The sequence below is a fragment of the Oncorhynchus nerka genome, linkage group LG18, assembly GCF_034236695.1.
Source record: "Oncorhynchus nerka isolate Pitt River linkage group LG18, Oner_Uvic_2.0, whole genome shotgun sequence".
In the NCBI taxonomy this organism is placed as follows: Eukaryota; Metazoa; Chordata; class Actinopteri; order Salmoniformes; family Salmonidae; genus Oncorhynchus; species Oncorhynchus nerka.
In genome coordinates this window covers 61,309,000-61,323,628 of record NC_088413.1, presented here as the reverse complement: position 1 = coordinate 61,323,628, position 14,629 = coordinate 61,309,000, and the positions used below count along the sequence as shown (strand labels likewise).

At 42.4% G+C, this 14,629-nt stretch overlaps 2 protein-coding genes across 3 annotated transcripts; one reads left to right on the top strand and one right to left on the bottom strand.

The window, feature by feature from the left end:
* Positions 1–4,860: 4,860 nt before the first annotated feature.
* bub1bb (BUB1 mitotic checkpoint serine/threonine kinase Bb) lies at positions 4,861–9,959 on the bottom strand. Of its 2 annotated transcripts, none has more exons than XM_029688262.2 (9): positions 9,734–9,959; positions 9,315–9,491; positions 8,027–8,086; positions 7,755–7,899; positions 7,454–7,650; positions 7,185–7,351; positions 6,865–7,061; positions 6,692–6,789; positions 4,861–6,470 (listed from the first exon to the last, which is right to left on the bottom strand). In XM_029688262.2, the coding sequence occupies exons 2-9, from the start codon at positions 9,455–9,457 to the stop codon at positions 6,200–6,202; spliced, it is 1,278 nt and encodes a 425-aa protein (XP_029544122.1). In that variant the 5' UTR covers positions 9,458–9,491; positions 9,734–9,959; the 3' UTR covers positions 4,861–6,199. The 2 variants fall into 2 exon arrangements, with proteins under 2 accessions (XP_029544122.1, XP_029544123.1); XM_029688263.2 differs by having other exon boundaries at positions 9,315–9,479.
* Positions 9,960–10,100: 141 nt separating this feature from the next.
* On the top strand, positions 10,101–14,158 carry zfyve19 (zinc finger, FYVE domain containing 19). Its single transcript, XM_029688261.2, has 11 exons — positions 10,101–10,370; positions 10,508–10,629; positions 10,734–10,787; positions 10,881–11,044; positions 11,131–11,273; positions 11,415–11,520; positions 11,694–11,921; positions 12,138–12,214; positions 12,473–12,574; positions 12,687–12,850; positions 12,983–14,158. The coding sequence occupies exons 1-11, from the start codon at positions 10,317–10,319 to the stop codon at positions 13,062–13,064; spliced, it is 1,296 nt and encodes a 431-aa protein (XP_029544121.1). The 5' UTR covers positions 10,101–10,316; the 3' UTR covers positions 13,065–14,158.
* The last annotated feature ends 471 nt before the right edge of the window (positions 14,159–14,629 follow it).

Genomic DNA, 14,629 nt, shown 5'->3' with positions numbered 1-14,629 from the left:
GTAAATGTGATTTAGGATGTCCTTCCCTCTAGTTCCTTGGTGTAGCAGCAGCAGCCTGGTGGTAGGGGTCTCAGGGGAGTGACTAGGCCTGCTCTGCTGCTCACACAACCCAACTAAGGAGGCTGGATTTAACTTGCTAATTAGTTACCTATCTCCCACCCAGTTATCAAATCTGCCTTCTGAGCAGCCATGTATCCCATCATCACAGTGGATTACTTGTTACTATATCAGTAGGGTCAGACTGGACCTCCCTCGGACAATTAAGAAAATATGAAGTTAAAATTAAGATTCTGGCTGATACAATATGACAAGCAGCTATATCATTGTGGGCGTTCTCCATAACAGAAAAATTCAAGAACATCCTCCAGTTAGAGAATGTAATAATTTCATTTGAATAATTAAGATATATGTGGCCACATCAAATATGGTGAATTGAGTTAGTTTATGGCAGTTTGACAGTGCAGCTCGTTGCAGAGTGTTTGCTCCTTTAGCCTCCAGCAAGGGCTTGTGTAGAGCAGTATACTCAATGAGGAATTGAACAATTTTATGGTTGAGAGGGATGAGGCAAAAGTCTGGCTGCACAACCGATTGGCAAACGTACTGAAAATTGAGAAATCATGTGACTAAATGGAATTTTAAAAAAGAAACTACACTATGAGACAAAGATAAAAGCTTTGGAGCACCTTCAACAAAATTGTGGGAAAAAAGGCACTCAACTCATGCTCATTCACCACAAAAACAACTGATATTGCCAACTACTTTATTGATATTTTCATTGGCAAAATTAGCAAACTTAGGCATGACATGCCAGCAACACATTGGATGCACTACACATCCAAGTATATCTGACCAAATTCAGAAAGACAAGAATTGTAATTTTGAATTCCGTAAAGTGAATGTGGAAGAGGTGAAAAAAATGATTGTTGTCTAGCAACAATGATAAGCCAGCAGGGTCTGACAACTTGGATGTAAAATTACTGAGGATAATAGTGGACGATATTTCCATATCTTCAATTTAAGCCTACTACAAGCCTACTGCGCTCAGGCCTGGAGGGAAGCAAAAGTCATTCCGCTATCTAAGAATAGTAAAGCCCCCTTTACTGGCTCAAATATCCGACCAATCAGCCTGTTACCAACCTTTAGTAAAGTTTTTGAAAAAATGGTGTTTGATCAGATAAAAAGCTATTTTACAGTAAACCAATTAACAACAGACTTTCAGCACACTGATAGGGAAGGACATTCAACAAGCACAGCACTCACACAAATGACTGATGATTGGCTGAGAGAAATTGATGATAAAAAGATTATTGTGGCTGATTTGTTAGACTTCCGTGCGGCCTTTGACATGATCTGCTAAAAGAAAACACGTGTTATGGCTTAACACCCATTGCTATATTGTGGATAAAGAGTTACCTGTCTAACAAAACACAGAGGGTGTTCTTTAATGGAAGCCAGGTAGAATCAGGAATTCCCCAGGGCAGCTGTCTAGGCCCCTTACATTTTTCAATCTTTACTAACGACATGCCACTGGCTTTGAGTGTCGATGTATGCGGATGACTCAACATTATAAACGTCAGCTACTACAACAACTGAAATGACTGCAACACAGAACAAAGAGCTGTAGTTAGTTTCAGAATGGGTGGCAAGGAATAAGTTAGTCCTAAATATTTCAAAAACAAAAAGCATTGTATTTCGGACAAATCATTGACTAAACCCTAAACCTCAACTAAATAATGTGGAAATTGAGAAAGTTGAGGTGACTAAACTGATTAGAGTAACCATGGATTGTAAACTGTCATGGTCAAAACATATGGATACAACAGTAGCTAAGATGGGGAGAAGTCTGTCCATTAATAAAGCGCTGCTCTACCTTCTTAAAAAGCACTATCAACAAGGCAGGTCCAACAGGCTCTAGTTTTGTCACACCTAGACTACTGTTCAGTCTTGTGGTCAGGTGCCACAAAGAGGGACTTAGGAAAATTGCTATTGTCTCAGAACAGGGCAGCATGGCTGGCACGTGGATGTACACAGAGAGCAAACATTAATAACATGCATGTCAATCTGTCCTGGCTCAAAGTGGAGGAGAGATTGACTTCATCACTACTTGTATTTGTGAGAGGTATTGACATGTTGAAAGCACCGAGCTGTCTGTTTAAACGACTACCACACAGCTCAGACACTCATGCATACCCCACAAGAGGTCTCTTCACAGTCCCCAAGTCCAGAACAGATTATGGGAGGCGCACAGTACTACATACAGCCATGCCTACATGGAACTCTATTTCACACAGGTAACTGATGCAAGCAGTAGAATCAAATACACCTTATGGAACAGCGAGGACTGTAGAGCAACACAAACATAGGCACAGACACATGCATACACATGATAATATGTGCACTATACACATGCGTACACATAGATTTTGTGTCGTAGATATGTGGTAGTGGGGTAGGGGCCTGAGGGCACACAGTGGTGTGAAATCTGTTATGAATGTATTGTAATGTTTATGAAATTGCATAACTGCCTTAATTTTGCTGGACGCCAGGAAGAGTAGCAGCAGCTAATGTGGATCCATAACAAATAAATACAAATACTCATCTCATCTCATATTCAATTGGAGGTTCAAATAACCTCAGTTGAAAAACATGCAAAGTAGCCCATATTTGAACTCTGCGCACTAGAACTCCTCATGCATGCCCTCTACTGACAGTGAGTCATACGACAGGCTCCAGTTCATCAGGCAACAATTATCACAAGACTCATCATAAACACATCACAAGACTGTTCACCCCGCTATCATCCAGAAGGCGAGGCCAGTACAGGCGCATCAAAGCAGGGACCGAGAGACTGAAAAACAGCTTCTATCTCAAGGCCATCAGACTGTTAAACAGCCACCACTAACATTGAGTGGCTGCTGCCAACATACTGCCTCAACTCCAGCCACTTTAATAATGAAAAAATGTATGTCAAAAATGTATCACTAGTCACTTTAAACAATGCCACTTAATATAATGTTCTCATACCCTACATTACTCATCTCATATGTATATACTGTACTCTATACCTCAGCTACGCTCAAGGTCCTAAACGATATCTTAACCGCCATCGATAAGAAACATTACTGTGCAGCCGTATTCATTGATCTGGCCAAGGCTTTCGACTCTGTCAATCACCACATCCTCATCGGCAGACTCGACAGCCTTGGTTTCTCAAATGATTGCCTCGCCTGGTTCACCAACTACTTCTCTGATAGAGTTCAGTGTGTCAAATCGGAGGGTCTGCTGTCCGGACCTCTGGCAGTCTCTATGGGGGTGCCACAGGGTTCAATTCTTGGACCGACTCTCTTCTCTGTATACATCAATGAGGTCGCTCTTGCTGCTGGTGAGTCTCTGATCCACCTCTACGCAGACGACACCATTCTGTATACTTCTGGCCCTTCTTTGGACACTGTGTTAACAACCCTCCAGGCAAGCTTCAATGCCATACAACTCCTTCCGTGGCCTCCAATTGCTCTTAAATACAAGTAAAACTAAATGCATGCTCTTCAACCGATCGCTGCCTGCCTGTCCAACATCACTACTCTGGACGGCTCTGACTTAGAATACGTGGACAACTACAAATACCTAGGTGTCTGGTTAGACTGTAAACTCTCCTTCCAGACCCACATCAAACATCTCCAATCCAAAGTTAAATCTAGAATTGGCTTCCTATTTCGCAACAAAGCATCCTTCACTCATGCTGTCAAACATACCCTTGTAAAACTGACCATCCTACCAATCCTCGACTTCGGCGTTGTCATTTACAAAATAGCCTCCAATACCCTACTCAACAAATTGTATGCAGTCTATCACAGTGCAATCTGTTTTGTCACCAAAGCCCCATATACTACCCACCATTGCGACCTGTACGCTCTTGTTGGCTGGTCCTCGCTTCATACTCGTCGCCAAACCCACTGGCTCCATGTAATCTACAAGACCCTGCTAGGTAAAGACCCCCCTTATCTCAGCTCGCTGGTCACCATAGCATCACCCACCTGTAGCACACGCTCCAGCAGGTATATCTCTCTGGTCACCCCCAAAACCAATTCTTTCTTTGGCCGCCTCTCCTTCCAGTTCTCTGCTGCCAATGACTGGAACGAACTACAAAAATCTCTGAAACTGGAAACACTTATCTCCCTCACTAGCTTTAAGCACCAACTGTCAGAGCAGCTCACAGATTACTGCACCTGTACATAGCCCACCTATAATTTAGCCCAAACAACTACCTCTTTCCCTACTGTATTTATTTTTGCTCCTTTGCACCCCATTATTTTTTATTTCTACTTTGCACATTCTTCCACTGCAAATCTACCATTCCAGTGTTTTTTTTACTTGCTATATTGTATTTACTTTGCCACCATTGTTTTACTCCATGTGTAACTCTGTGTTGTTGTATGTGTCGAACTGCTTTGCTTTATCTTGGCCAGGTCGCAATTGTAAATGAGAACTTGTTCTCAACTTGCCTACCTGGTTAAATAAAGGTGAAATAAAAAATATAATCTACTGCATCTTGCCATCTTTATGTAATACATTTATCACTAGCCACTTTAAACAATGCCACTTTTATATGGTTACATACCCTACATTACTCATCTCACATGTATATACTGTACCCGATACCATCTAATGCATCTTGCCTATGCTGTTCTGTACCATCACTCATTCATATATTTTTATGCACATATTATTCATCCCTTTACACTCGTGTGTATAAGGTAGTTGTTGTGAAATTGTTAGGTTAGATTACTCAGTTATCACTGCATTGTCGGAAATAGAATCACAAGCATTTCGCTACACTCGCATTAACATCTGCTAACCATGTGTATGTGACTAATGAAATTTTATTTGAACCTTTATTTCAAATTTATTAAAAAATTGTCACCAGAGCTGTGGGGTATATTTAAACTGACAGAATCAGTCAAAAGTTTGGACATGCCTACTCATTCCAGGGTTTTTTCTAGTTTTACTATTTTCTACATTGTAATAGCGAAGACTTCAAAACTATGAAATAGCATCCCGGAGTCACCGCTTCACTGTTGACGTCGAGACCGGTGATTGGCAGGTACTATTTAATGAAGCTGCCAGTTGAGGACTTGTGAGGCGTCTGTTTCTCAAACTAGACACGAATGTATTTGTCCTCTCGCTCAGTTGTGCACCAGAGCCTCCCACTCCTCTTGCTATTCTGGTTAGAGCCAGTTCGCAACGTTTTGTGAAGCCTGTAATCAAACCCACAAATGCTGATGCTCCAGATACTCAACTAGTCAAACTCTGTACGCCTATGTAGATATTCAATTTTAAAATCTGCCGTTTCCAGCTACAATAGTCATTTACAACATGAAATGTTTACACTGTATTTCTGATCTATTTGATTTCAATGGACAAATAATGTGCTTTTCTTTCAAAAACCAGGACATTTCTAAGTGACCCCAAACTTTTGAACGGTAGTGTACATTGATTTGTTGTGTATGTTGACTTTTTAGGTTACTACATGATTCCATGTGTTATTTCATAGTTTTGTTGTATTCAATATTGTTCTACAATGTAGAAAAGCACAAAAATAAACAATAACCCTTGAATGAGTAGGTGCGCCCAAACTTTTGACTGCTATATATATATATATAGGAAGGCAGGGTATCCTAGTGGTTAGAGCGTTGGACTAGTAACCGAAAGGTTGCAAGTTCAAATCCCCAAGCTGACAAGGTACATATCTGTCGTTCTGCCCCTGAACAGGTAGTTAACCCACTGTTCCTAGGCTGTCATTGAAAATAAGAATTTGTTCTTAACTGACTTGCCTTGTTAACTAAAGGTAAAAAAATATATATATATATTAAAAAGAAAACACAGCAGTGACAGCTATGCATCGATATGAATTTAACCGTGTCATTCTCACCTCTGGATTTCTCCCTGTCATTCCTACACCATTGAAAGGTTAATTACACTGAGAGGTTACATGAAGCAGCAGGAAAGAAAGACAGATACGTAGTGTGTTATTAGTGGTCCCGTCTGGCTCAGTTAGTAGAGCATGACCCTTGTGGGTTTGACTCCCACAGTGGACAGGTTTGAAACTTTTTATATACACAAACTCTAAAATACATACATGATGACACTGATAGTCTCCTACCTAATAATAAAACACTGAACATGTCCTTGTTGAAATGTGTCAGTTTGGAAGACCAGAGCTCGCTTGCTCTTCCTTGCCACTGCCCCCTGACTCCAAGGCCTTCTTCTGTCGGTAGCGCTCAGCCCGCAGTTCCTCAAAGCAGAACTCGGAGGCGCCACTGAGCAGCAGCTTTTTGCAGTACATGCTCTGCTCCAGAGCTTTCCCCTCTTCCTGCTGCTGTTGCTGCAGTCTCTTCAGAGGAGTCTCATCCCCGCAGGGCTTCCGCGCAGACAACACTGAATTCACCGCTGGGTTGATCTTACACGGTGTCCTGGAGGAATAAGGTGTCAGAACAAATAACTAAAACACAGCTGGAGCAGAAACAAACTATGCCAAAGGCATACAGCTCAGGGTTACTGCTGGGTCACACAATTTTGAAATAATTTATTGCTCGACCTACATTTCTTTGAATAGAAAAATGGACCTTTGCTGTTCCAGCCGCAGTAGTTAATTCAGTTAGTTATGATTAAGATGATCTCAGTTTACACTCACATAGCTGGAGGCTGATCCGACTCCTCCACAAAGGGCTGGAAGTTTGGCTTGCTGGGCAGAGCCACAACACTGTGACCAAACCTGGACTTCATTGGCATCTACAATAGAGCACACACAAATTCAGTCATAAATTATAACAAGCCTTTTAAGTCCCATTACTGCGTGCCTCATACCTTTACGTCGCTCCATTTCTCAGGCCTCTGCTCGTTCTCCTTGAATCTCGATGGGGGTGGGGCCATCCAAGATTCCAACTTTGGTTCAGAGGGCTCAGCGCTGACAGCCTTGTTCTCATCAAAGATCACAAGGCAACGGTTTTGACCACTGCTGGCCAGAGCTGGTGGGCCTTGTAACTGTAGGCTTCGTGAATTACCTGTGAACAAACAAGTAATAGAGTCAAAAATCATAAATATATTCTTCTTTATGACATTACATAACCCAACATGATACTTTAACCTGGAATGATTTATCATTTTGAAAAGAGACATGTGCTTACTGCTTAGTGCTGCACCAACTCTACTAATGGGTGCAACAGCCTTTTTCTTCCCCCTGTGTTTTAGATCCACCAGAGAAACCCGCTCAGGCTTTGCTGCCTCAGCTTCCTCCTCCTCGTCATTCACCATTCCAGACATCACCTGCCGGGACACACGCGCCTGCAAAGCCCTGCAACAGATGACACAAAATATTGAATTATGCTAGGAAAACTAAAACCACCTCAAACAGCATGGAAGTAGATCCAGTAAAAAAAATTAAGTAGATCCATACTTGTGGAACTGCAGGAGTTTCTCCAGAGGTTCAGCCCCACGCTTGAAGCCCTCCTGGTAGACACTGTCTGCTGTTCGAGAGTTACCCTGATGCTCATACTCCTCAGACCAGGCAATGTAGAAGGAAGCCTGTTGTACACCTATTCCCTGGGCTCGCATATATCTGTAGATATCCAAAGGCTCGTGACCGCTCTCTGCCTAATACAGGAAGACAGAGTACATACACAGTCATGAATACAACTTGTTTGATTGACACTTGTCACATGATAAAGCTGTATGAACAAAGGACAAGGGTTACTTACAAATTTGATCCATAGGTCAACATAACGGCTGTCATTGTGATATTTATTTTCCTCTGTAAAGCACATCACAGCTCTCTCCAAAAGCACAGTAAGGTTACTCTCCTTTCCTCCCTGTGGATAGGTCTGCTCTGTCCATTTAACATACCTGTTCAAAAGGCACCATGTTATCTGGCTACAATAATGACATTATCAATGAACATTAAGACATTCACAATGTAATATTAATTCAGGTATGATCACAGTTTTGGCCAGAGTAATCCTTTTCATCTTACCGATCCCAAACATCAAGGGGGTCATCTCCATCATACACTCTCAGTTCAGACTCAAAAGCCCTGAAGACAACAAACACATTGGTTGAACACAAAACAATAGGCCTGTTTGCAGATTTGTCAACACTGTAAATTCACACCATTCAGTCAAGCCAAGAACCAGAATGCCTTGCGGAACTGCCCCAAAACTGGTTATTTAATGTTAGATAGCTAGTAAGCAAAATTCCCACTTTATGCTGTCTCTCCCTCCCATCCCAAGTACGGCACGGCACGGCACTTACATTTACATTTACATTTAAGTCATTTAGCAGACGCTCTTATCCAGAGCGACTTACAAATTGGTGCATTCACCTTATGACCTCCAGTGGAACAGTAGTGCATCTAAATCTTTTCAGGGGGAGGGGGGGTGAGAGGGATTACTTTATCCTATCCTAGGTATTCCTTAAAGAGGTGGGGTTTCAGGTGTCTCCGGAAGGTGGTGATTGACTCCGCTGTCCTGGCGTCGTGAGGGAGTTTGTTCCACCATTGGGGGCCAGAGCAGCGAACAGTTTTGACTGGGCTGAGCGGGAACTGTACTTCCTCAGTGGTAGGGAGGCGAGCAGGCCAGAGGTGGATGAACGCAGTGCCCTTGTTTGGGTGTAGGGCCTGATCAGAGCCTGGAGGTACTGAGGTGCCGTTCCCCTCACAGCTCCGTAGGCAAGCACCATGGTCTTGTAGCGGATGCGAGCTTCAACTGGAAGCCAGTGGAGGGAGCGGAGGAGCGGGGTGACGTGAGAGAACTTGGGAAGGTTGAACACCAGACGGGCTGCGGCGTTCTGGATGAGTTGTAGGGGTTTAATGGCACAGGCAGGGAGCCCAGCCAACAGCGAGTTGCAGTAATCCAGACGGGAGATGACAAGTGCCTGGATTAGGACCTGCGCCGCTTCCTGTGTGAGGCAGGGTCGTACTCTGCGGATGTTGTAGAGCATGAACCTACAGGAACGGGCCACCGCCTTGATGTTAGTTGAGAACGACAGGGTGTTGTCCAGGATCACTTAAATCCCTGTTTGTAGATAGTTGGGGCGGCAGGGTAGCCTAGTGGTTAGAGCGTTGGACTAGTAACCGGAAGGTTGCGAGTTCAAACCCCCGAGCTGACAAGGTACAAATCTGTCATTCTGCCCCTGAACAGGCAGTTAACCCACTGTTCCTAGGCCGTCATTGAAAATAAGAATTTATTCTTAACTGACTTGCCTAGTTAAATAAAGGTAAAATAAATAAATAAAATAGTTAAGTAAAGTAAAGGCATCCTTACTGTTTGTGTTGGTTGGTGGCAGAGCTCGAACCCTCTTGCTGTTGACTGAGTGCCTGGTGTAAAACTGATATGGCCCGACCTTTCTTCAAGGGCTGGATGTTCTCTTTGCAAAGTTCCCAGTCTGCCTCTCCACCTTCTGCCATTTTGGTTCTGTAAGTCAGCTAGCTACAATAACAGCTGACAAGCCACACAAGTACATCTCTTGGACAACTTGTAATATTTTACAAGGCAAGTAACAAACAAGGTATCACGCTTTGAAATGTGTTTGCAAAAGCGCTAGCTACAGTAGTTACATTACAATAACTAGCTAGGTGGCTAGCGTTAGCCAAGTTAGCCACAGTAGCTAGCTGGTTAGCTAGCGACTACAAAGCTAGGTTTCCAAATCGTATTAGGCTAACGTTATGTCAAACATATCTTACCGTGCTAGATATATATTTTTTCTTCAACAACTTTCTTGATAAAATATGTATATTTTTTGTGAAAGTTAAACAACACTGGACTGGGTCGTTGTCCTTTTCATGCTGGTTGCTCTGTGTCTTTTGAACTCGAACCGCGAGAAGATTTGGACAAAGATGATTGGATGGTCACACCCAACGATGTTAGTAAACGAGAAACTCGTTTGAAAAAATCAATGTGTTTTTCGCCGATAATATATATATTATTTCCGGTGGATACGAAAACCATTCAGATATAATATCTTCCATAAAAAAATATGTTTGCTTTACATTTATATTTTAGGACTACATTTATCATGTGGCTGCACGCTCACGGAATGCTAGGTTGAAGATGGCCAGTTATATTTTGAACCTAGACTTAATGTACATGCAACTTCCGGTGGACTTCCTGATTGATCAATGGATTTTTCTTGGATAGTCTAAACAAATCTAGCTATGAAGTAGTTAGTTTTATGTTTATTTGACAAATGACTGTATCATACGTAGATGGCATGACGATAGCAGTAGTGGCCGTTCAACCAGATTACATTACTCTAAATGCGGCGAAATGGACAACCGTTGCTATTGTTGTGCATCAAAGTTCACTCTCTTCAGGAAGGAGGTTTGTTTCTACCCTCTAGTAACGTTACTCATTTTCAGTTGCTGTAGTTACCTGAATATTTGACTGACTATAATTGTCAAATCATCTGGTACAGGTTCGAACTCCTTGTTTTATGTTTTAATTGTCATCATTTACAGTTGGGCTGTAAGAACTGTGGGCGTTCATTTTGCTCGGGTTGCCTGACTTTCAACGCAGTGGTGCCTCGCTGTGGCAACACCCAGCAGAAGATCTGCAAGCAATGTCATGGGAATCTCACAAGGTGGAGTGATGATGTAGTGCTTTTCTACCAAAACGTTATACCTATTCAATAACATGATATTTGATCCGCTGGTTTTGCTTGCTCTCTGAATACTGTTTTGGCAGTGGAGAAAACCAAAATAATGCCGCAAGATGGTCCCCTCCTGAAAACTACAAAAAGTGAGTACAGGTGGTTTGATGAGTCAGTCGACTGTTCGCTATATGTTGCTTATCGGTAGATATCATAACGCCTTTTATATTGTGTTTGCGCAGACGTGTTGCTGCTCTTGAGGCCAAACAAGGACAACCGATACCACCCTCTGAAACAGGGGGCAGCAGAAATGCCAAACTAGGCCTCATTCCAACCAAACGTCTGAGTAAAGAGGACCTGGCCATCGCTGAGAGGCTGCAAAAGCTGAAAGAGGACACCAAACCAAGTGAGCATTGTCTAACACACTATGTTCCAATAGGCCTATATCTTTACTGATACCTGAAATTATATCTGTGGCCAACCTTTGTTTAGAATCCATCCCGTCAGAAAAAGAGATTGAATCCCGTCTGGCTGCCCTGAAGGCTCCTCTCCAGCCTGTACCCTCTGCAGGGGAGATGGAGGACCGCTTGGCAGCCTTACAGGGAAGACCTCCTCCCTCCCAAGCCCTTCTACCTGTGAGTCTGAGCATTAGACTACACATATTAAGCAAACACTTTGTGTTGCTGCTATTTGACCTCATTCATTCTGGATCCAAATTCTTCAGGTCTTAGTGAAGTCCCATTATTGCAATAACTTAGTTTTGTGGCTCTGTGCAGGTACACCAGCCCCCTGATGTTCGGACCTCAACAGAACAAGCCAATGACCTGATCACTCAGTTGTCAGAGGAAGTTGTCATAGACACCCAACAACCAAATCCTGAAGGTATTTGGATTCTTCCCATTTGTAACTGTACCAACTTGAATGAAAAGTGTTATGTGTTATGTGAGATATTACTGTAGATTAGTCTTTATTCAAAGATAACAATTCAATGGCTTCCTATTCTATCAAGCTGTTGTAAATGCTGAATTTATTTTCCAACCATGTTTCCATTCCAGGTGTGGATGGCCCCATGAATGACTTGAATAAGCAGGAGGGGGATAGGCTGGAAGAGAACCTGGATAATGGGGGTGGGCTGCAGGATGCAGCCAGGGAGCTGGAGGATAAAAAGAACCGCCTGCTGGCCGACGCCATGGAGGAACTGAGACGGGACCGCTGCTCCCAGGAACAGGTTCTACAGATGGCCAAGAGGCTGGCCCAGCTCAAGGGACAGGACCCTGACAAGGGTAAATTACTAAATGTAGATATTAACCCTCCCCCTACCCCATATAAATACTTCATACAGAATCACACCATAGCTATGAGCGAAAGAGAGGAGAGGAAACCATATTTCAACAGTCACTGGAATGCTTCAGTGTGGTCAAATCTGTGTTCTTGTTTATGTGATGTGTCATCTGTGTTGTATTGTTGTGCTGTAACAGTGTTCTGTCATGTTGTTTCAGTCACAATGGAAGACTTCCAACACCCTGACAGCGAGGACGAGACTGAGGAAGAGGCCATGGCGAGGATACTGAAAAAGGTCTGCAACTAAAAGCAGAACCTACTTTGAATATGTACTTTATTTCAACGGAGTCCTTGTTCTTTTACATTCCTACCCATAGTGGCGATGCATATCAACCTCTTTTAAGATAGTGCTACTTTTCATAACCACATGGGACAGCTGTTTTGCCAATTTATTTATAATAGTCATAATTGAAAGAGACAATTGAAGCTGTGATCTGGTAAAGGTGAATATGAATGATAAAGCAAACTGTGGTCATTGTTTACTCATTCCCAGCTCACGGAAGAAGCTGCATTAGATGAGGCCAGTGGCTACAACATACCTCCTGAGCACAGTGGCCCTAGGAACATAGAGAAGACAGACGCTCGCATGAAACCGGTAATAAACCTGCAGTCCTCCTTGAATACACACACTTCATAGAATTCCACAAGTAAATTGCAGATAGTAAAAGAACAAAATTAAATATATATTTGTTTAATCTATGTTATAGACACCAGTTCCTTCAACGTCGTCGAGAACCCCAGCAGCTGTCGTAACCGGTCAGGATTTAGACAGTGACGAGGATGAGCTTCCCTGGTGCTCCATCTGTAACCAGGACGCCTCCATCCGCTGTCACACCTGTGATGGTGATTTGTACTGCAACCGCTGCTTCAGGTACTGCACAATACTACTACTATGGCCACATAACTCAAGCAAATCATTGCATTGACATCATTGCAGTGATTTACGAGAAAGTTAGATTCCCTGCGATTCATCCTGGTGTTTTTGTAATGTTTTTTTTCCCAGGGAGGGCCATGATAAGTATGTCAGGAAAGAGCACCACACAGCTAGTTACACGGCACCTAAGAAGAAGAAGAAGACGACGTGAGACTGCAGGGGCTGGCACCACTACTATCTGGATGGTCACTCCTGAGAGATGTGTACTATATCTTTAAGAAGCTGGACAGTTTTCTTGGAATTCCGCAAGATCACAAAGCGAAGGCTGATCCAAACATTACTACCTGTCTTACAAAGAGACCAAGAAGAAACCCTGATTATGTTGCTAATCTAGTGTAATACGCAGCAATCTATCAAGTGTAGTTAAAGATTGCTTCAAAGTGGCTATTCTAGGGGGTAACATTATGGGGTTGCAGCAGCATAATTCAATGCTTAAGATAGCAACAGAATAACTATTGTAGATTCACATGATGTAATGTCTAAGCAATATCAGTCATTCACATGTGGACTGTTGCCAATAATATGTAGTATTTGTGTAATATCAATTTCCCTTTAATATGTTGTGTAAGTCTAACTTACTCTCACAATTGTTAAACATTGTATTTTAATGTTACCCTAACCCTTTGGATTTTGGTCCAATTAAATAAAGGTGTCTGGGCTATTTGTTGTGCTACCTCAATTGTCTCAGAGGCTTAGTTATGAGCAGTGTGGTTTGATTTGATAATGCACTTTAATTGGCTTGCAGATATCTTATTTGTTGCCATGATACTGAGATAGATGCTGAGTTGGGGACAATAACAACAACATGCACACATGTCGCAGAAACACAAGTTTCTCATTTGGGATGATGTCAGCTTCTCACTAGAGGCCCACAGAGGAGCTAGTATAAAAGGATTAGTGAAGGCTTTGTTTTCTTTTGGCAGGCAGGGTAGTCTCGGACGTTATTGTTGTTTCCTGTAGCTGTGTGTAATGTAGATATAAGGTATGTAAACAATGTCTGAGAGATTTGAAGTGAATTACCTCGACTAACTTGTACATCCGCACATAAACTCGGTACTGGTACCCCCTGTATATAGCCTTGTTATTTTACTTTTAATTATTTTTTACTTTACTTTATTTGGTAAATATTTTCTTAACTCTTCAACTGCACTGTTGGTTAAGGGCTTGTAAGTAAGCATTTCACGGTAAGGTCTACACTTGTATTCGGCGCATGTGACAAATAAAGTTTGATTTGATGAAAAGTGATTTCCTGTTGGCTTTTTTGCTGTGTGGCAACCACTAATATAACCACAAAACATTTTCACTCTTGGCATACCCATAGAATTAGGAATTCGAATACTGAGTATACAAAACATTAAGAAGTATTTCCATGACAGACTGACTGGGATGAATATTAGGAAGGTGTACCTAATGTTTGGTATACTCAGTGGAATTTAATAGGATCTCTTTGGGCATACCCCTCTAGGGCTTCTCCAATCATACACTAGGACAGCCACAGTTTCAGAAAGGTTGGAAAGGAGGATGAAAAATCAGGAGAATTACTTTAATGGAGCTCTTTGCCAAATTACCTTTAGTGTATGACAGACAGAGAGAGGGGCAGAGTGCAGTTTTATCAGGGTACATTACTGTCTGGCTCACTCTGGAGAGCCATAATGAAGCTCACCTCCAGGGATTTAGTCCATTAAGGCCCAGATAAAGGCCCTCTCTGTGTTTGCC